This window comes from Hyperolius riggenbachi, chromosome 5 (genome assembly GCF_040937935.1).
Source record: "Hyperolius riggenbachi isolate aHypRig1 chromosome 5, aHypRig1.pri, whole genome shotgun sequence".
NCBI classification, from domain to species: Eukaryota; Metazoa; Chordata; class Amphibia; order Anura; family Hyperoliidae; genus Hyperolius; species Hyperolius riggenbachi.
In genome coordinates this window covers 84,165,554-84,187,575 of record NC_090650.1, presented here as the reverse complement: position 1 = coordinate 84,187,575, position 22,022 = coordinate 84,165,554, and the positions used below count along the sequence as shown (strand labels likewise).

At 44.0% G+C, this 22,022-nt stretch overlaps 1 protein-coding gene across 2 annotated transcripts in view; it reads right to left on the bottom strand.

Annotated features, from left to right (window-relative positions):
* Positions 1-22,022, bottom strand: part of TTC21A (tetratricopeptide repeat domain 21A) — a 151,205-nt gene that overhangs the window by 83,103 nt on the left and 46,080 nt on the right. For both annotated transcript variants that reach the window (XM_068235931.1, XM_068235930.1), the window contains 5 exons: positions 17,242-17,399; positions 15,081-15,293; positions 12,126-12,364; positions 9,187-9,259; positions 7,103-7,213 (listed from right to left, as the gene is read on the bottom strand). In XM_068235931.1, the coding sequence (XP_068092032.1) occupies positions 7,103-7,213; positions 9,187-9,259; positions 12,126-12,364; positions 15,081-15,293; positions 17,242-17,399 (794 nt within the window). The remainder of the gene's footprint in view (positions 1-7,102; positions 7,214-9,186; positions 9,260-12,125; positions 12,365-15,080; positions 15,294-17,241; positions 17,400-22,022) is intronic.

Genomic DNA, 22,022 nt, shown 5'->3' with positions numbered 1-22,022 from the left:
GGACATAAACCATTTTTACAGTGAAGCCAAACAATTACAAAAGAGACTCCTACAGAGAGGGTACTCAAAAAAATGTCTAAAACGAGCCTATAATAGGGCTTTGGGTCAAGAAAGAAAAAAACTACTACATGGAAAAAGGGTGGATAGAAAAAATATACAAAACAACAATGAGTATGCCCTATCTATGATCACAACATACTGTGGGGAACATCAGATTATTAAACAAACACTTAATAAATACTGGCCGGTCTTAAAACAGGACAAAATGTTGGGAAAGGCGGTGCCCAAATATCCACGCATAGTGTTTAAAAGATCCCGCACAATAGGGGCCCAGATCATGAATAGTCATTATACAGGAAAAGTACGTGGGGAACCATGTAAAACGAGGGGTACATATGGATGTGGGGGTTGCCCTTATTGTCAGTATGTACATAGAGGTCAAAATTTGGAAGTGAAAGCTAGAGAGAGATCCATTAAACTTAGACACTATGCCAACTGCAGCACTCCAGCTGTTATTTATATAGCGGTCTGTAGATGCAATGCCTTTTATATTGGGAAAACCAAGAGAGAATTAAAGGACAGAATATATGAACATATGTATGATACAGGCAAAAAAGGTGAAAAATCTGCGATAGCTAAGCACCTCATTGAAGCTCATGAAGGAAATAGAAGGTATATAAAATTTGCAGTATTAGATAGGATCCACCCGAATCTTAGAGGGGGAGATATAGATAGGAAATTATATCAGATGGAGGCCAGATGGATATGGGAACTTAAGGCAGAAGAAAAACCGGGGCTCAATGATCATATCAGTTATAAGATGTTTTTATAGGGTTATGTGTATTTGAAATGTACAGGATATGCATATCGCGGGGTTGGGGCTTCCCCTTAATTTTCTGTGTGGAGGGGTTGTGGTGTAATCTTTATACATTCTTGGTACCGGGGGGTGTGTACCACCTATGTGGCACCTTACCTGGCTAGTCTTTTTATAATATAAGTAATTTCTTTAGCTGTGAGTTTTCCCTTAGTGTAGGTTAGGAGGAGGTACAGGATTTGCACCTGGGCATGGGATGCATATCTAATTTCTACTGTTGCAGGCTGTTTGGGCACGTATTTGATGGGTGATGGGAGAGGATCTTTTAATTTATCATCTACTGTCTTTTTAGCATTTGGCCTGTAGATGGTGTTACATCACAGTATTCCTCCATTTAGTTTCACGTTAGGTTCTATGGTATGCATTACTTGCACTATGGGTGCTATTTCCCTATTCTTTCAGTAGGGGGTGTATGTATGCCCATATTTACTGCATTTCATGGGAGCTTGTATTACGCATGCGCGTACACGTGGCCTATGTGCGCGTGTGTGGGGCCGCCGTACTCTATCGGCGTCTATGACGTTGTAGCCCCCGTGATCCGGAAGTTGTAGTCTGGAGAGCGCGGGGATCCTACACTTCCGCACACTCCACGGATCCATGTGCGTGCGTTCCACTGCGGCGTGCTGGCACCCATGTCTCCACTTCCTCTTTCACGTGTCACTTCTTGGGCTCTCCCTATTGGTGGATGGATGGTTTATCTTGATCACATACGGTTTCTTACACTACACATCCGCACTGAGACGGACGCTGGTTATCTCTGGACTTTGGTCCATGTGTTTATCTTCATATCTCTACAGGTATTTATTTATGCTCTATGGTATTCCTTTGGGGATGTTTTCTTTAGGGGTGGCACTTTATATTCTGGACATTTGATCTTATTCTATCTTTATACATGCATTGTAGCTTTCCCTGCTCTTTGTCTATACATGGATATGTGTGGCCTTATAGTTCAGCTGGCCCATATATATATCTGGACTTACTCACTGCATGTATCTATATACATGGCTATATCTCTATTCTCTCTTTCACCTTTTCAGGCGCTTATAGTGTTTTTTCACCTTTTTCATTACCCATGTATACATGAGATGTTACACATCTATCCCTGGGATTTCTCAGGAGATAAAATGTGGATCGCAGCAACTTTGTAAGCTGCGTTGATATACATGAAGACTACACATGGGTGTTCTAACATATGTGTGTCATAGGTACAGGGACATGAGCTGTGAGATACACATATGGGGTTAGCTGCACTTTTGCACTTTGTAGGATAGCTGCTGGTGTGGAGATTACTAGCTATACACATGGTGTTCACTGGTGAGGTCTGACTGGCCGTCCTCCTCCATATGAGCTTTGATGGAAATTGTAATTCTTTCAGATTGTGGTCTGGGTTCGTTTTTTGGACTCCAGTGGTAAGATTGCTCTACTTTTTTACTTTCTACCTGTACCCCGCGATGCACATACGCCTAGAATTGGTATGTAACATAAAAATTCTTTATTGTATATGTTTTTTGACAGATATACATGTATACTGTATGCCTCTGAGGAAGCGATCTTTGATCGTGAAACACGTGTCAGGCAGTCGTTGTGGTTTTACTGAGAGTTCTGGAAGTTATGTCTACCTGTGTATCCGTTATGAAGACCTTTTGATATGAAGAAATAAATAAGACGAATATTGGTTCATTTAAAGCCCCACTTTGTCATGTTTGCAATTTGTATGTTTAACTAGGGGTGGAACTACACTGTTTGAATTTTATCTGTAACGTTTTAATAGACTGAATGCCAGTGGATCTGCTGAGCTATCTATATGTATTTATATATGCTAGGAAGTCCTGTATATACAGGCGGGTTACAGTTCAAGCAGCAAATTTGAGTGCACTCACAAAAAGAGGAGAAAAAAGAAAAATATACCTATCTAACCTATACTGGGGCATATACCTATCTAATCTATACTGGGGCATATACCTAGCTAATCTATACTGGGGCATTTACCTAGCTAATCTATACTGGGGCATTTACCTAGATAATCTATACTGGGGCATATAACTATCTAACCTATACTGGGGGACATATACCTAGATAATCTATACTGGGGCATATAACTATCTAACCTATACTGGGGGACATATACCTAGATAATCTATACTGGGGCATATAACTATCTAACCTATACTGGGGGACATATACCTATCTAATCTATACTGGGGGACATATACCTATCTAATCTATACTGGGGGGCATATACCTATCTAATCTATAGTGGGGGGCATATACCTATCTAACCTATACTGGGGGGCATATACTTATCTAACCTATACTGGGGAACATATACCTAGCTAATCTATACTGGGGCATATAACTATCTAACCTATACTGGGGGACATATAACTATCTAACCTATACTGGGGGACATATACCTATCTAATCTATACTGGGGGACATATACCTATCTAATCTATACTGGGGGACATATACCTATCTAATCTATACTGGGGGGCATATACCTATCTAATCTATACTGGGGGGCATATACCTATCAAACGTATACTGGGGGACATATACCTATATAATCTATACTGGGGGGCATATACCTATATAATCTATACTGGGGGCATATACCTATTTAATCTATACTGGGGGCATATACTGTACCTATCTAACCTATACTGGAGCCATATACCTATCTAACCTATACTGGAGCCATATACCTATCTAACCTATACTGGAGCCATATACCTATCTAACCTATACTGGAGCCATATACCTATCTAACCTATACTGGAGCCATATACCTATCTAATCTATACTGGGGCATATACCTATCTAATCTATACTGGGGCATATACCTATCTAATCTATACTGGGGCATATACCTATCTAATCTATACTGGGGCATATACCTATCTAATCTATACTGGGGCATATACCTATCTAATCTATACTGGGGCATATACCTATATAACCTATACTGCGGACATATACCTATCTAACCTATAATGGGGGCAACTATATGGGCTACCTATACTGGGCTGTCTACCTATACTGTGGGCACCTATGCCTGTCTCCACATTGGGGCGCATTTTACGCCCTCGCCCTGGGTGCAATTTAGCCTAGAAACTGCTAGTATTTGGCTCCACGCACATCATTTTTTGGTCACGCCTACATGCCGCTTTCAGGAATCCCCCCCTTGAAAATCCTGGATTTGCCCCTGTCTAGCTACATAATACTGAGGGTACCTCTGGCTACCTAATGCTAAGGGGCACCTGTAGCTACCTATGATGGGCAAGGGAAGTAAGAGAGGAGTGACAGCTGGGCCAGCCAGTACACTTGTGGTGCAATCGGCGGGGTTTGTATGTTCATGGAGGCCTATGGTGCCTATAGGCTCCTGTGATATAAATCCGGGCCTGACCAAGGGGAAACAAGGGAAGTGTTGTGAATGTGGGGAGCCCCAAGTTTTGCTGGGGGGCCCAAGTAATTGTACAGCTGCCGTTGCAGATGGAGTGCGGTGCAGGGTAGAGGAGTCACAGGCAGGAATGGCATGAGAGAGAAGCTCCATAGCTTTGTACTGCAACAGGCGACTGTGGCAGGGAGAGGGTTATTAAGCCGCGTTAAACGGAGTTTCTCAAATAAAAAGTGATTCTTCATTGATTAAAATTTATATTAATCATTGCCTCCCCAAATAATGATTACACAGGCAGGAGAATGTACCGGTACTTGTTTGAGCCTGCAGTCCCTGATTTCAGAAGCGAGAAAAAAATAAGTAATTTTTTCAGTGATTTTAATTTTGGGAGCGATTTTGAAACGATTCTTGCAGGGATTACAATTACTTGAGCATTTGCAATTTTTGAAGCAATTTCAGAGCAATTGCGTTTTTCATGTAGAAGTGAACTTAAAGTAAACCTGAGATCAGAAGAAATAAAAAAATATATACATACCTGGGGCTTCCTCCAGTCCCCTTCGGTGTCATAAGTCCCTCACCATCCTCTTCTGCTGCCTGGATCCTGCGCTAGGTGGCCCTGTTACTCAGCTAGTCACATGCGCAGCTCGGCCAGGCGCCTTGTGCAGATGCAGAATGCTGCCGGTGACAGGAGCACAATGGGGGAGTATGCGCAGGTGGTCTGCACCTGTGCTGACTGGCCGAATTACCAGGCCGCCTAACTCAAGATCCAGGCAGCAGAGGACGGCAGCGAGGGACCAATGAGCCTGAAGGGGGCTGGAGGAAGCCCAGGTATGCATATTTTTAATTCTTCTAATATCAGGTACACTTTAAAGGATTTCCAAGGTAGCAAAAGTATTACTGAGAGTGGGACTGTGGAGCACAGCGGACCTGCACAAGGGACACACAGACTGGGAGTCCTTTAAGATGGACGATAACCCAGGATGAATATAAAGAAAGTATTTACCATGGTGCCAGTCTTTGTACACAGGAAAATGGGTTAAAGGTACAGCACACTCACTCGTGTTTAACCGCTTGCCGACTGCTCCATGCCAATTGGCGTGAAGTCCTGGGGGAGTGTTTTGTAGGAGATCGCGCTCGCCGATGCACGTCTCCCAGCGGGCGATCGCAGTTCCGAACTGTAATTAGACGCCGAAACCACCATCTATTTACATTGTACAGCACTGTGATCTATGACAGCGCTGAACTGGGGACAGCCGTGTCATTTGGCTGTCCCCCTGGGAGGCTCAGGAGCGATCGGCTGTCATAGGCTGATGCCTAGAAGGGTACATATATTGTCAGTATACAGATCAGTACATCAGTTCCAAGGCTTGAAAAGGGACAAAATAATTTGGCACCAAAAGACCTGTTCCTCTGTAAAAGGAACCGCTAGTACCCAGTTTTTACAAAACTTTCCAAGTGATACAAAGTGCTCATTCACACTACGCAACACATGCATGAACGCAATTTCCTACATGCATTGCAATGTGCTAAATCGCATAGGTCAGCAGCTTCCATTCTATTGAAAAAAAATGCATGACAATGCATACGTCGTTTGCGATGATGTTCCCGGCTAAGTTATAACGCAGCACACGGGAACGCAAACTGTAGTTTGAATGGTAACATGAAAGTCTATAGACTTTCATGCTACCTGCATTGCAGGCATTATGTGTGGTGTACACATAATGCCTGCAATGCTGGTAGCATGAAAGTCTACAGACACACCGTCTATCATGACTCACCGCTGCCTGGTGTACACATGATGCCTGCAATGCAGGTAGCATGAAAGTCTACAGACACACCGTCTATCATGACTCACCGCTGCCTGGTGTACACATGATGCCTGCAATGCAGGTAGCATGAAAGTCTACAGACACACCGTCTATCATGACTCACCGCACATGGTGTGAATGAGACCCCAAGCAATACCAAATACCAACTGCCATCTATAAAGAGTATCTTCAGCAATGAATAGACAAACAAACCCTTGCAGTTGTGCTGGGCCTTTTAACACCTAACTTTACAACACAGCATAGAAAGCAAACATATCTCCACATTTAATGTTCATATCAGAAGACACACTTTTTGTCACAAAGGTGCAATTCATGGCAGCACAGACACATCCAGCTAGCACTAGGGGAAGGGGGAAAACAAGGGTGAATGAGGGAGAGAGGAGGAGTGGAGAGACGGAGATAGAGCAGAGAGCGTATCTGTACTGCAGTCCCACATCACACAGAGGCTACTTGCCTGTAATAGGACTCCTGTCACTGTCAGTCTCTCACACAAGTCAGAAAGCAGCCCTCCTGTAGTCTAGGGACTGTCAAAAACTTTTCAACTTGTGAAATACCTTGTGTAGCTACCCACATCAGTCTTTATAATGGTGGGAGAGCTGAGTTTTTCCCACAGACCCTGCCAGAGGCAAGCCTCTGTATATTTACCAGCTTGCCCGCTTCAGTGATTTCATGGAATTTTTTTAAAGGTACATGAGTCTCAAGGGGGTATTCTTCTGTAACCCCCGGCTAAATGTGCCAGTGATAAGTCCCTTGTTTCTTTTTCCTAATTATCCACACTGAATTCTGTTTTTAGGCTATTGGCTATGTGGATGTTTACATAAAGGGGATTGCTGCTGCTTAAAATTCTTAATGTTACTACTCAAAGGAAGGCATCGTATTGTATGCTAGGGGGCCCTATCATTGATCTTTCATGTAAAAATGAGATGTTTTTGGGAGATTTATTTGTGATTTGCAACTTGTACTAATTCATTAGTAGTACCTTGGTTTGGAGGTATTTTATACCTTTTTATATTGATGAGTTTTAACAAGAGACATTCCAACCCGGCTTGTCAGTGTTGCATCGTTTGGCTTCTTTCTTTGCGCTTGTTCATAAACCTCCAAAGCTTTCTCTGGCTAGATAAAAACACACATTTATATAAGACCAGTTCACTTCAGAAAGAGCAGAAAAGGTAACAAAGATTTCACAACAGCAACCCTTCTGCAGCTTCAATAGACAATTGCTTTAATAGCAAGCGCTTGATAAAGAATCCTTAGCATAGAATTAAAACTGTGCACACGCTAGACCGCGGTCATCGGAAACAATGGCAGCGGACATTTGAATTCAGCATGGCACAACGACAGTACGCCATTTTGATTGTAAGCAGGATTGTGAAAATGAGGGCCTGGAAGTGCAAAATTTGGCACATGTTAGTACTTTGTATGGATCGAACATTTGTTATCATTTGGTTCAAACAACTAACAGCACATATTGACTGAGCCAGTAACAATTGGGCCCTAGGGCAAAATTAGCCTGGGGGGGCCCCCAACAGACACCCCCCCAACCAAAAAACGTCATAAGAGGCTCTTTGTTACAGTCAAATTTCCCTCCTGGGCCCCTGAACTGACTGCTGACCCTCCCCCAATCACCTCCCAACTTAACAGACTCTGCAGAGTCCCTGGAGAGCAACAGTTAAGATGGGGATGGACACCTTGGAAGCCCCTACAGGCTCTGGGGCAATTGCCTATTTTTTTCTATAGTAGCTCCGGCCCTGGACTGAGCCAATCCGCCAGGATGGATCAGTCTACATGGAGGATAATCTTTATTTTTTAACGTCGCTGGGACGCTTTTTTTAGAAGATTCTTAGCTGACTGTTTTATCATTCATGTGTATGGCGCTTAACACATGAAGGTGCTTGTAAATTCAAAGTGACACTTGGCTGACCCTTAAAGAGGAACGGTCGTGAAAATCTTAACATTTTAAACACATACAAATAAGAAGTACATTTCTCCGAGAGTAAAATGAGCCATAAATTACTTCTCTCCCATGTTGCCGTCACTTACAGTAAGTAGTAGAAATGTGACATTATCAACAGGTTTTGGACTAGTCCATCTCTTCATGGGGGATTCTCAGCATGGCCTTTATTCTTTATAAAGACATTCTCTGAAAATGATTAATACAAAGCTGCTGGACAGCCTCCCTGCTCACTATTTTGGCAGTTGAACGGAGAAACTACCATTCACTAAATGCTTTTAAAAATAAAGAAAACCCTGATAACCCCACTATGAGAAGATGGGCTAGTCCAAAATCTGTCAGTAATATCACATTTATACTACCTACTGTAAGTGACAGCAACATATGAGAAAGGTATTTTATGGCTCATTTTACTCTGGGAGAAATGTACTTCTTATTTGTATGCGTTTTAAATTCTAAGATTTTCGCGACAATTTCTCTTTAAGGACCGCCAAGTAATGCTATGTACGGGCGCTGGTTTGAACTCGGCAGTGGCGGACGATTAAGACCACCTCAGCCGAGAATCTTGAAAAGAAACCAGCCTGTGTACATTGACGGCTGCTTGACGTCTGCTAAAGATATGACATGTCTAATCTTTAGTGATCCCCAACGCTTGAGCACTGCCCAATCGCATTACTCTTCTCATGCTCGCGGTAAACTGCTCAGTCACTTGCCGCTCATTGTCCCTCTGCCCCCCTCCATAGCAATAGATGGGTCGCTAGCCTGGAGGCTAGTGACGCATCTCTACGGCATCTGCACGGTCGCCCGAGGGATCGAGTACCGATCCCTGCTGAGCAACAGGAATGCCTCAGTGTGTAGGAGGCTTAAGGGCTGGTTAAGACAGATACTATGGGGAGGTAATTGTGTTCTTTCCAGAGGGCGGCGAAAGTGACGCTTGAAGGGATCAACCGATGCTTTCGTTCATATGAATGGAAGTGGATTGTTTTTAACAACGGTACCTTCGTTTCCCATTGAGCGCTGCTGAAGGAAGCCAAATGCTTTTTTGCTCACTTGTTGTCACCGCACCCTGATGACCATGTGAAACGGTCCGGGCCTAAAACAATGTCACCTTTTCCAACCTGGCTAAAGGCCATACCTCCTGAATATTCATGTAGGCGTCTCCCAGAAGAAGACTTGTCTCAGGGCCAGGCAACTTCTCACTCAGCTCTCTGTTAGAAGGAAAAAAATCCATTATTTACACATTGTTGTACCTTTCAATCATGGTAAGGAACCTATGTCTTTGCCATTCTTAAAGAGAACCCGAGATGTGTTTAAAGAATGTTATCTGCATACAGAGGCTGGATCTGCCTATACAGCCCAGCCTCTGTTGCTATCCCAAACCCCACTAAGGTCCCCCTTCACTCTGCAATCCCTCACAAAGCACAGCCGTGCTGTGAGGCTGTGTTTACATCTGTAGTGTCAGTCTCAGCTGCTCCCCCGCCTCCTGCATAGCTCCGGTCCCTGCCCACGTCCCTTCCCTCCAATCAGCAGGGAGGGAAGGGATGCAGGTGGGGACTGGAGTTCTGCAGGAGGCGGGGAGAGCAGCAGACTGAAACTGTAGAGATAAACACAGCCAGCTCTGACAAGCTGTTTGTCAGCAGCGTGACTGTGATTTATGAGAGATTGCAGAGTGCAGGGGGACCTTAGGGGGGTTTGGGATAGCAACAGAGGCTGGGCTGTATAGGCAGATTCAGCCTCTGTATGCAGATAATATTCTTCAAACCCACCTCGGGTTCTCTTTAAACCTCACAGATATTTGTAGAAATGTAGCTAACAGCACCTATCCTACCTAATAATAGGCAAGTGTCCCTACGTCCCATGTCCCTGTGTCAGTGCTTTTTCAGTTCTGTGCATGTGCAGGGACGCAGAGACAATGCAGAGAGCTGGGGGGAATGACGCGCGGCAGAGGAGGACTGGTCCAGAAGGGGGTGGGCCTGTGTGCGCGCGGCATGCGCAGTCGTGTGCGCGAGCGGTGGGCATGCGCATGGGCGCGTGCGATGCGTGGGAGGCTAATTAAAGAGAGAGAGAGAGCAGTGTGTGTGTGGGGGGGGGGGTTGCGGCCACAGCCTAGCGCCCTTTTTTAAACGGGCCTTAGGCCTAGTGGCAATATAAAAGGATGTTCTTCATTTTCTTCCTATGGGAGAAAAGCGCTTCACAAATGTTATTGTGTTGTTTTGTATTTGTGCTTCAGAGGGACTGAGAGCTTTCGTGTACCTAAACTTAAAATGTCACCATTGGTGATCCATCATGTTGGACCAATAACAACCGACTTCTGTTGTCCCCAGAGTGGAGAAACAGTTGAAGACTCTTGGAGGCGAGTATAGGGGGAGGGAGGGGAGGGGAAGGTTTAAACAAACTTGGGAGTTATTTTCCCAGTCAGTGTTTAACCAACAAAATAATCCACAATGAATAAAGAGCATGGCTAATAACAGTGCATGGTGGATTTAAAGGAAACCCCAGGTTAAGGGGTTATGATGGCTGCCATATTTATTTCCTTTTAAACAATACCAGTTGCCTGGCAGTCCTCCTGATGCAATATCTCTAATATTTTTAGCCATAGACCCTGAACAAGCTTGCAGCAGACCAGGTACTCTGACTCAGGTTTTAATGGATTAACCTTATGCTTGTTCTAGGGCTTTGACTTGGACACTGCTTATGCCAGAAGTTCAACAGTGCTGCCAGGCAACTGGCATTGTTTACAAAGAACACAATATGGCAGCCTCCATATCCCTCTCACCTCTGGTTCCCTTTAAAGGACAACTGAAGTGAGAAGAATATGGAGGCTGCCATATTTATTTGTATTAAACAATACCAGTAACCTGGCAGCCTTGCTAATCTGTGTTACTGTACTAGTGTCTGATTCACGCACCGGGAACAAGCATGCAGATAATCTTGGCAGATCTGACAATAATGACAGAAACACCTGATCTGCTGCATGCTTGTTCAGGATCTATGGCTAAAAGTAATATGCTGGGTACACACCATGCGTTCTCCTAGACAGGGCCATCCCTAATGCTAAGACAATGCACTTTCTATAGTGAAGGGCGGGCAAATCAGGCAGAGGAAAGTAGGGCAGGAAATGACATCAGGATTGGCTTCAAAATAGCCACAGTTAATATGGAAACTGTCTAGAATAGGATTCTCTGATTTTCCTTTATACATTTCACAGGAATCATAACGTGGACAGTGCAATACATATGTTATATAAAGTAGAGCAAGTATTTATCTACTTATATAGTGTTTTTTTCTGAGACAGTATGGCTGACAGCTCCTCTTTAACCACTGCACTACGTTCAGGAAAATGAGCTAATAGGAGATGAAGAAATGGTGGATCAAAAGAAACAATTGCAATAATAATTTGAAGAAATAAAAAGGGAAAAACTGGTGATGGGATATGTAGGTTCCGGAGGCGCCAGGGGATTTTGGGGGTCCCATAGAGGCCCATGTTAATTGCAGCAATGAGGGGAACTTTGCATGCCTGAGGAACCTGATAAAATAGCAGGCACAACAAACTGCGGCTTCAAAAGGCGGGTGTCCAAACCTACATGATGTCCAATATTTATGTGAATTGCAATGTTATTGCTGCAAATGTGTCACGGATATCGGCGGATTAGAGGGGGTCGGTTTGATGGTTAGGCATGGGTAGGGGGTTGGTTAGGGTTAGGCATGTGTGCAGGTCGACTAGGGGTAGGCATGGGGGGGGGTCAGTGAAGGTAAGGCATAAATCTGGGTGGCATTGGTTGGGGTTAGGCGTCGTGGGGGTGTGTGTGTGGGGGGGGGGGGGGGCGGTTAGGGTTAGGCACTGGTAGGCGGAGGGCTTGTGTGAGAATAGGGCTAGGTTTAGTGTTAGTACAATATCTGTAGAATGTATCAATATTATACTAGCGGAATTAATTACCACAGCCCAATAGTAAAATATCACCCTTTTTGCATGCAGGTGAAAGATGGATGTTTATTTTCTAACTAAAATTTGAATGTGTTAAATAATATCTGAAATTATATTTTATATAATTATATTTACCATTGAAATCTTACCTGTAGCAGGCAATATACAATTTCTTATCCTTTCGATTCCTAAGATAGATTTCAGCCATCTTTTGCTTGACCTCGATGTAGTATGGCTGGTTGGGTGACACATCTCTCAGCATGATCAGGGCTGACTCTACGTCACCTTTACTGAGGGACATCTCTGCGTTTGCCACAATGATTCGAATTTCTTCTGGAGTCCCACGGAAAGCAATGATAGCATCTTGTATTATCTTTGTAGCTTCATGCTGAAATGTCACATGAACGTGTGGCATGGTTAAAAGAATGGCCAAGGAGTCAAATGTATGACTGAATGCCAAACAAACATACAAAACACAAATGTATTTGGTTATGTATTCTTAAAAAAAAAATAAAGGAATGGATAAAATGAATGGCTGACATCAGTGGTATAGCTATGTAGATAGTGCAAGTTTTACATTGGGCTCCTCTAAGGCAATTGATATGGAGCACCAAAATCTTATAAAAACAGCTGCAGAGAACTGTAAGCAGGAGGAGGAGAACAGTTTCTTAAAGGACCGCTGTCGCTAAAATCTTAAAATTTAAAATACATGTAAACATATACAAATAAGAAGTATGTTAATTCTAGAGTAAAATGAGCCATAAATTACTTTTCTCCTATGTTGCTGTCACTTACAGAAAGTAGTAGAAATATAACACTACCAACAGATTTTGGACTAGCCCATCTAATGGGGGGTTTTCAGGGTTTCCTTTATTTTTAAAAGCACTTAGTGAATGGCAGTTGCTCCGTCCAACTGCCAAATAAGTGTGCAGCGAGTAGGGAGGCTGGCCAGCATCGTTGTATAAATCTTTTTCAGGCAATGTCTTTATAAAGAATAAAGGCCATGCTGAGAATCCCCCATGAAGAGATGGACTAACCCAAAACCGGTTGGTAATGTCAGATTCCTACTGCCTACTGTAAGTGATAGCAACATAGGACAAAAGTAATTTATGGCTCATTTTACTCTGTAAGAAATGTACTTCTTATTTGTATGTGTTTTAAATTTTAAGATTTTTGCGACAGTTCCTCTTTAAGGATTACCAGTACAGCACATATAGAGGTGATCATTCACTACCAGCATAGCACAAATGAAGAGCTAATACAGCAGTTGAAAGTGAGCCCTTGATGGGTCCTGCTGGTCCCTCTGCATCCCCTATTGCTATGCCACTGGTTGAAGTACCTTAGCTTCTTCCATTAGTTCCTCAAGCATTCTCCAGATAAGCCAGGGATGTCGAACTCCATTCCTCAAGGGCCGAGGTCCTGACACATTTTTGGCACAGCTCTAATTAATTAATGGCTGATTTAGGAAAGGTGTGGTTCATCAGGTCGAACGCATTTCTCCGTTTCTCAGTCCATCCTAAACATTAGCATGGATATGGCCCACAAGAACTGGAGTTTGATACCTGCGAGCTAAGCAGTGTAATGGTGCCCATACAAGGTACAGCACCGTTTTTAAAGGACACCTAAACTAATCCCAATATTACTAATATGCACATTACAATGTGTGAATTATGGGGTGCTAATACTAACAAGTCCCCCTGTAAGATTGGGCTCCAGTCCTTTGAGTCGTTCTGCCCCATCCATGGCTCTGACTGAAGCCAGTGGAAGAGAAGCTGGCTGTGTTTTTGAGTGGCACTTCTGATGTATCCACATGCAATATACTCCCAGCTGTATATCCATGCGCAAACATCTAGGGAGCGCAGAGTGAGCAGCGTAAGCATCATAACAGGGGGTATATGTAAGTATATGTTGTCATAGGAATGTTAGCCATTTTGGTTTAAGTGCAGGTGTGCTTTAAGAATATTCTTCAATGTATGTCTTCATTGAATCATAAAATTAAGCTATTTATCATTTTATGTTGAAAAAAACAAACAAAAACCAAGCAATAGAAAAGAATATCTCTGAAGGATGCTACCGGGTTTTCTTTTTTTGCATATTAAAAAGTGAAATATAAATCGTAATGTTATTACGATTATTATTATTCATTTGTACAGTAGTTTTTTTCCACATCATCGCAGGTGCCCATTGCTGCTTTCTTCCTTTGATTTAAAGGGACACTTAAGTCAAACAAAAAAAAAATGAGTTTTACGCACCTAGGGCTTCCAATAGCCCCCTGCAGCTGTCCGGTGCCCTTACCGTCTCCCTCCGATCCTCCTGGCCCCGCCGGCAGCCACTTCCTGTTTCGGTGACAGGAGCTGACAGGCTGGGGACGCGAGTGATTCTTCACGTTCCCAGACACATTAGCACCCTCTATGCTGCTATATGGTATATGATATATGCTATAGCAGCATAGATGGCGTTATTGTGGCCAGGAACGCGAAGAATCACTCGCGTCCCCAGCCTGTCAGCTCCTGTCACCGAAACAGGAAGTGGCTGCCGGCAGGGCCAGGAGGATCGGGGGGAGACGGCGATGGCACCGGACAGCTGCAGGGGGCTATTGGAAGCCCCGGGTGAGTAAAACTCATTATTTTTTTTTGACTTAAGTGTCCCTTTAAAGCGGACCTGAACTCAGATCTTCCTCTCTGCGCCAAAACATACGTAACAACATAATAACCTTTAAAGAAAAACATCTGTGTTACAGCTGATATAAATCCTGCAATAAATCTGCAGTGTGTCTGCTTCCTGCTTTCATGGAAGCAGACATGATTAACATCCTGTGCTTTCATATTATCTTATCTCCCCTGACACAGGGGAGGATCAAATTACAGTGGTGATTAGTCACAAATGAGGGGGGATTAGACAGGCTAAACAATCTAAATACATCTTTAATGCTGGCAGGGTGCCTTACTGTAGGGTTATTTTAAAGCACCCAACAGGTAAAAAAAAGTACTAAAGACAAGGTGAGAAAAGTGATATAAAAGTTAAATTGATCAGAAGCAATGTATTTTGAGGAATATTTTTATTTGGAGCAATAGCAAATAAGTCAAACTATAAAGATGTCTCACCTGCTCTCCATTCAGACGAAGGAGTTTGGCCAGTTCCAGGTATATGGATACACAGTCACTGATACTGAGAGTCCCTGTTTTTCTCTTAGCTGCTCCTCTCTTCATCTCAGGGAGACTCATGGCCATCCTCAGCATCTGGATGGCTTCAGCTCGATTCCCAGACTCCTCCAAAACTTTTGCTTTCATGAAATGATAAAGTGGATGTTCTCGCACCTAAGCCAATTATATCATGAAGATCAAAACTGAAATATCTTTTACCGACAGATTAAAGTCACATTTTAAAAAGTACATGCAAGTCATACAAGACATTACAACTGGAAGATTCATGGAAGATAACTGTGCAAAGCTGCAGTCAAGCATCAGTGTGTACTAAAAACATTTTACACTGCACATTTTACATTGGTTATTTCTTACCTTTGCTGGCAATATAGGAAGAAGGTGTTACCTTAATTGTGCTGATGATAAGATATAATTACAGTTACTGCACTGTGGATTGAGAGTTGAGCAGGGCCACCCCAATAGAATCTTTCTAGGACTCAGCAGGAATGGCACCGCTTTGTAGTATGAAAACATCACCAATGAGCAATGACTGTAATTACTTATCAGCAGCATAATTAAGATAACAGCCTCTTCCTATATTTCCTGCAAAGGCAAGAAATTACTAGTGGAAAATGTACAGTGTAAACCATCTACACTTGAACAATAAAAAAAAAAATCATTATAAGGCAAGGTCTTATAAATAGTACAGTACTTTAATTAGCACATTAACCACTTCTCCTCCTCGGGACAAGTATCTTCGACCCTGCATTGCCCCCACTTCTGCTCCCCCGGGACATGGAACTACGTCCCTTGCTGCCGCCTGTTCCCGCTCGCCCCTCCCCCCGCGCTCGTAGCCACCGCCGATTGCTAGACGGGAGATCAATGAATGGGAACACAGTTCCCAGCCATTGATCTAAGTCCCCGTGTGAATAACCTCGGCCATCAATGAGATGCTGCCGTCATTCACAAAAACAGATACTTACTAGACATAGGAAAGTAATGCACGAGGACATTTTGTAGTCAAATAGTAAAATTACATCTACAAACATTTTTTTTCATTAAAAGACATTTTTTAACATTTAAAGTTAACTGCTTACACCCCCCCCCCCCCCCCTCACACACACACACACTCCCCAATAGTTACCCCCAAAATGTTTTTGTAAAAAAAATATACATATATACAATTAGAAAAAATATGTAAATAGTTACCTTAGGGACTGAACTTTTTTAATATGTATGTCAAGAAAGTATATTACTGTTACTTTTTAAATTATGGGCTTGTAATAAGTGATGGACGCAAAGCTGAAAAAATGCACCTTTATCCTATCCTATCTAATAATACCCCTGTGTCGCTGCGCCCAGCTGTCCCCGTGTCCGTGTTTTTTGCTACTGCGCATATGCACAGCATAGACAGCCGTTGGGAAAGGAGGATGGGGCCAGGGAGCCAGGCGGATGGATGCACGCATGTGTGCGTGGCGGACAGGTGCACGTGCAGCGGACGGGTGCGCATGCATGTGCACTGACTGGCGGCTGTGGTGGAAGTGTGAAAAGACCTAGAGCCCGTTTTTAAACGGGCTTAGGTCAAGTAGTTTCCAAATAAAATATTGGCGCCATACTTTTTACTAGGGAAAAATGTTAAATGTTGCAATAACCAGGACAAATGGGCAAATAAAATGTGTGGGTTTTAATTACGGTAGCATTATTTTAAAACTATAATGGCCGAAAACGGAGAAATATTTTTTTTCATTTTTTTCCAGTTAAAACGCAGTTAGATGAAAATGATTCTTAGCAAAAAGTACCCCCCCAAAGAAAGCCTAATTGGTGGTGAAAAAAAGATATAGATTGTTTTGTTGTGATAAGTAGTAATAAAGTTATAGGCGAATTAATGGAAGGAGCACTGACAGGTGAAAATTGCTTTTTTTTTTTTTTAAGGGGAAAAACTGTTGGAGGTGAGGTGGTTAAAGTGTTTTTTTTTTTAGATTAAGCATAATGTTTAATACCCCTTTAAGTTAAGGAAAAGACAGCTTGCAGATTTCTACTAGGGTCTTAAAAGACACTACCTGTGGTCCATTTTATTGTTAATATAACTTTGATGTAAAATTTTCCCCATTTTCACATTCACCTTGAAATTGTGGCTGACTCCAGTCTCTAGAGAGAGCGAACACTCCGAATACTGTCCTTGTGACAGGTGAATCTGTGCCATGAGTAGGTGAGCGTCAGCCCACTCAGGGTTCAGCACTATACAGCGCTGTAAGGTACCTTGTGCTCCATCAAAATTTCCTACAAAAGAAAACAGCACACTAACTCTTTGTTCATTGTGGGTCTTATATATACATATTTATACTACCCACTACCTTTAAAGCAGTAGGATCAGCCATACTATGCCAGGGGAAAAAAAACATATAAGTAGATAAATACTTGATCTACTTACATAACACATGTATTGTACTGTCCACGTTTTGATTTCAGTGAATGTTATATAGTAAATGACGAGAATTCTGTTCCTGGTGGGGGCCATGTCTTTTGCCCACAGTTAAGGCTAACTCGTGATGTCATTTCTGCCCTTTACTTTTTTTCTTGTCTCCTCCAATCGCTGAGTCACCTCAGCCTTGCTTGTAAACACAAGTGAGTAGGGGGATAAGGTTTCACATAAGCAGCAGACAGGGAAATAAAGGGAAGAGGAGGAATATATTATAGATAAAAAGAACCCCCAGCATGCAATTCTTTGGCACCGACTACTAAAGAGCCAGTGCTCCTAAGGCAGTGATGGCTAACCTTTCAGAGGCCGAGTGCCCAAACTGCGACCTAACATCGACTTTTTTATCTCTGAGTGCCACTGGGGGGGTCGCCAAAAAATGGGCATGGCCATGATATTGTATGGGCGGAGCTAACATAATGATGTAACAGCGAGGCATAAGAAAGCAGTGTTTTCCGCCAAGATGTGGTGAAATGAGGATTCGCATCATGGGTGTGCAGAAACTGTATGATGCTATTTATACCCGCCGTAACCCCGAAGCAGCAAATATAGCAAATATAGCAAACTTAAGGGCTCATTCACACTATTTGCTGCACTGTCAGTTTTGACGCAACGCACATAATGTAAGATTCATATGGTAACATGAAAGTCAATAGACTTCCATGTTACCATTCACACTACAGGTGTGCGTTCCCATGCGTTACATTGTAACGCATCTGGGAACATTTTAACGCACAACACATACGTTTCCCTGATGGCTACAGCTGCCGACGTCCACGCTTTAGCGCACCACAACGTGCATTCCGTGCGATAACTGTGCGTTGGCAGCGCATGCATGAAATCGCATTCGTGCATACGTTCTGTAGTGTGAATGAGCCCTTAATAATAAATGCAGCAAGTTACCCCAGACACCAGAAAATAAACGCAATGCGTGCAACATTTCAGCAGAAAATAATGCAATGTGGGCCACATTGCACCAGAAAACAAACGCAGTGGGCCACATTGCACCAGAAAACAAACGCAGCGGGCAGCATTTCACCAGAAAACAAACGCAGTGGGCCACATTTCACCAGAAAACAAACGGAGAGGGTAGCATTTCACCAGCAAACAAACGCAGTGGGCCACATTTCACCAGAAAACAAACGCAGGGGGCAGCATTTCACCAGAAAACAAACGCAGTGGGCCACATTTCACCAGAAAATAAACGCAGAGGGTAGCATTTCACCAGCAAATAAACGCAGTGGGCAGCATTTCACCAGAAAACAAACAGCGGGCAGCATTTCACTAGAAAACAAACAGTGGGCCACATTTCACCAGCAAACAAACGCAGTGGGCCACATTTCACCAGAAAACAAACGCAGCGGGCAGCATTTCACCAGAAAACAAACGCAGTGGGCCACATTTCACCAGAAAATAAACGCAGAGGGTAGCATTTCACCAGCAAACAAACGCAGTGGGCCACATTTCACCAGAAAACAAACGCAGCGGGCAGCATTTCACCAGAAAACAAACGCAGTGGGCCACATTTCACCAGAAAACAAACGCAGAGGGTAGCATTTCACCAGCAAACAAACGCAGTGGGCCACATTTCACCAGAAAACAAACGCAGCGGGCAGCATTTCACCAGAAAACAAACGCAGTGGGCCACATTTCACCAGAAAACAAACGCAGAGGGTAGCATTTCACCAGCAAACAAACGCAGTGGGCCACATTTCACCAGAAAACAAACGCAGCGGGCAGCATTTCACCAGAAAACAAACGCAGTGGGCCACATTTCACCAGAAAACAAACGCAGCGGGCAGCATTTCACCAGCAAACAAACGCAGTGGGCCACATTTCACCAGAAAACAAACGCAGCAGTCAGCATTTCACCAGAAAACAAACGCAGTGGGCCACATTTCACCAGAAAACAAACGCAGCAGGCAGCATTTCACCAGAAAACAAACGCAGTGGGCCACATTTCACCAGAAAAACGCAGTGGGCCACATTTCACCAGAAAACAAACACAGTGGGCAGCATGTCACAGGACATAAACACAATGTGACAAAACATTTTACCAGAAAATAACACAGTGGGCCGCATTTTACCTGAAAAAAAAAGTAATGTACTCACCTGACAGAAGTCTTGTCTTTTGGCTGGGCTCTGGCGCGCATCTCCCCCGGACGTTCCTCCTGCAGTCTCCCACGCTGCCGCTGACAGGCAGAGTGCAGGGCTACGGAAAGATGGCGTCCGAAGCCCTGTACTGGAGACACAAATAGTCTCCAGTACAGGGCTTCGGCAGCCATCTTGTCGTAGCCCTGGTCTGCCTCCCGGGAGACTGCGGGGCTGCGGGATATGAACTGGTGCGGCAGCGTCTAGTAGACGCTGCGGCCAGTTCATAAGCAGCGGTGGCGTGCCAGCAGATTAGGCTACGCGTGCCATAGATCCGCCACCGCTGTCCTAAGGTATATGATAACTCCAAATCATAACAGCAGAAAACGTTTTGAAAGTTTTGAATGCAGGATTAGCATCTTTATCACTTAATACACTCAGACCAGTTGCTGTTGAAATTAGATTTTTATGGTGACAATACCGCTTTAAGTTAACCCTAATGGCCAGACTAGCAGGTGCAGGAATGTTGCTTTCAGGGCTCAGTCACGCTAGTTAGTGAATTGCAAATAATTAAAATGCTTGAATAAAAACTCATGAACTGGTTTGTGAGCTTGTTCTACACATTTCCCTGCATTTTTATGGGGTTTAATCACTCCCGAGGAGTTGAAATACACTGCACAGCAATGAAATAAATAAATAAAATGAAAGTCTATGGACTTGGCCTCGTATCGCACTGCTAACGCCGGTTAGCAGTGTGAAATGGGCCTCACTGTTCTTAACTCTAAACAAAAGGTTTTTTTAGTGCTACTCAGTACTGGATTTACCATAAGGCACTGCAGGCACGTGCCTACAGGCGCCTGATGATAGAAAGGCGGCACCCTCCCCAACACCTCCCTCCTTCCCTGTGCAGAGTCCTGATGAGAGTGTAAATGAGAGGTTACCCACCCTGCTCTCTGCATTCCACTGACAAGATCTGCCTTCAGTCAGGGGCACCACTAGCTACTTAATACTGAGGATACCTTTGGCTACCTAATACTAAGGGGCACGTGTAGCTACCTATGACGGGCAAGGGAAGTAAGGGAGAAGTGACAGCTGGGCCAGCCAGCACACTGGTGGTGCGGTTCGGTGGAGGTCTGTAGATTCATAGAGGGCGAAGTCTGGGGTGACAGGATATCTGTGCCTATAGGCTCCTGTGAGGTAAATCCGGGCCTGGTGCTACTGTCATTCTTGGAGGCATGTCTCCCGTTCCTCTAACTTATTTTTTTCCCCTTAGTTGTTGAGCCGTAAAAAGAATGAAAGATGACAGCCTCTATGATTCTCACACTACATATTACCTGAATGCCTCTTTCACATGGACGGAAGAACTAGGCATTTGTGGGGCAATTCAGCCTCCTACCTGGGGGCCACTGAGCACCCTTGAGCTAACGTTTAATGGAGTCGAATGGCACCCTTCAGTTACAGTTTAATGCACTGGATGGCAACACAGATGCAGTCGAATGGCAACGCGTTTCAAAGAATGATGCATGTCAGCAGGGCAGCCATCAGGGGGTGGTACAACTGACACTGCAGTGAGGGGCCCAGGGCTTCTGGGCCCCCCTCCCAAAGCGCTGGAAGGGCCGCATGTGCTGGCTGTGGGCCTGTGGCTCACTAACTAGCACACTGCGTTCCAGCACTGAGAGAAGAGTGACATCAGCGCTTGAATGTGGGGAGCAGATGAGTGAGCCCGCTACAGCGGTTTTTCTATACTTGGGCAACACCTATATCTGGCTACAGGCTACCTATACTGGCCTACCACTAATACCTGGCTTCCTATACTGGGGCTGGAACCACCTATGCCTTGCTACCTGTACTGGGAACCACCAATACCAGGCTACCTATACTGGGGGCAACAACTATAGTTGAATACCTATACTGGGGCACCTGTATCTTGCTGGCCTATACTGGGGCACCAGCTATACCAGGCTACCTATACTGGGGCACCAGCTACACCAGGCTACCTATACTGGGGGGAACCCTTCCTGGATACCTTTACTGGGGGCAGCTATACCTGGCTAGGGCAGGGGGACAAGAGGTAACACAGGAGGATAAAAGAGGCACAGGGGGAACAGAGGCGGACAAACGAGGTACAGGGAGAAAAGAGATGAGATGGGAACTTGAGGTCACACGGAGGGACACAAAAGAGGCACAAACTGAGGTGAAACAGAGGGGGACAAAAGAGGCACAGGAAAAGAGGGGGACAAAAGAGAACGGATTAAGGATAAGAATGGACCTACAAGTTCCTATCTCATTTGTTAACCGGGGACTACCTGTATTTTGCTAGTATTTGGCTTCACCCA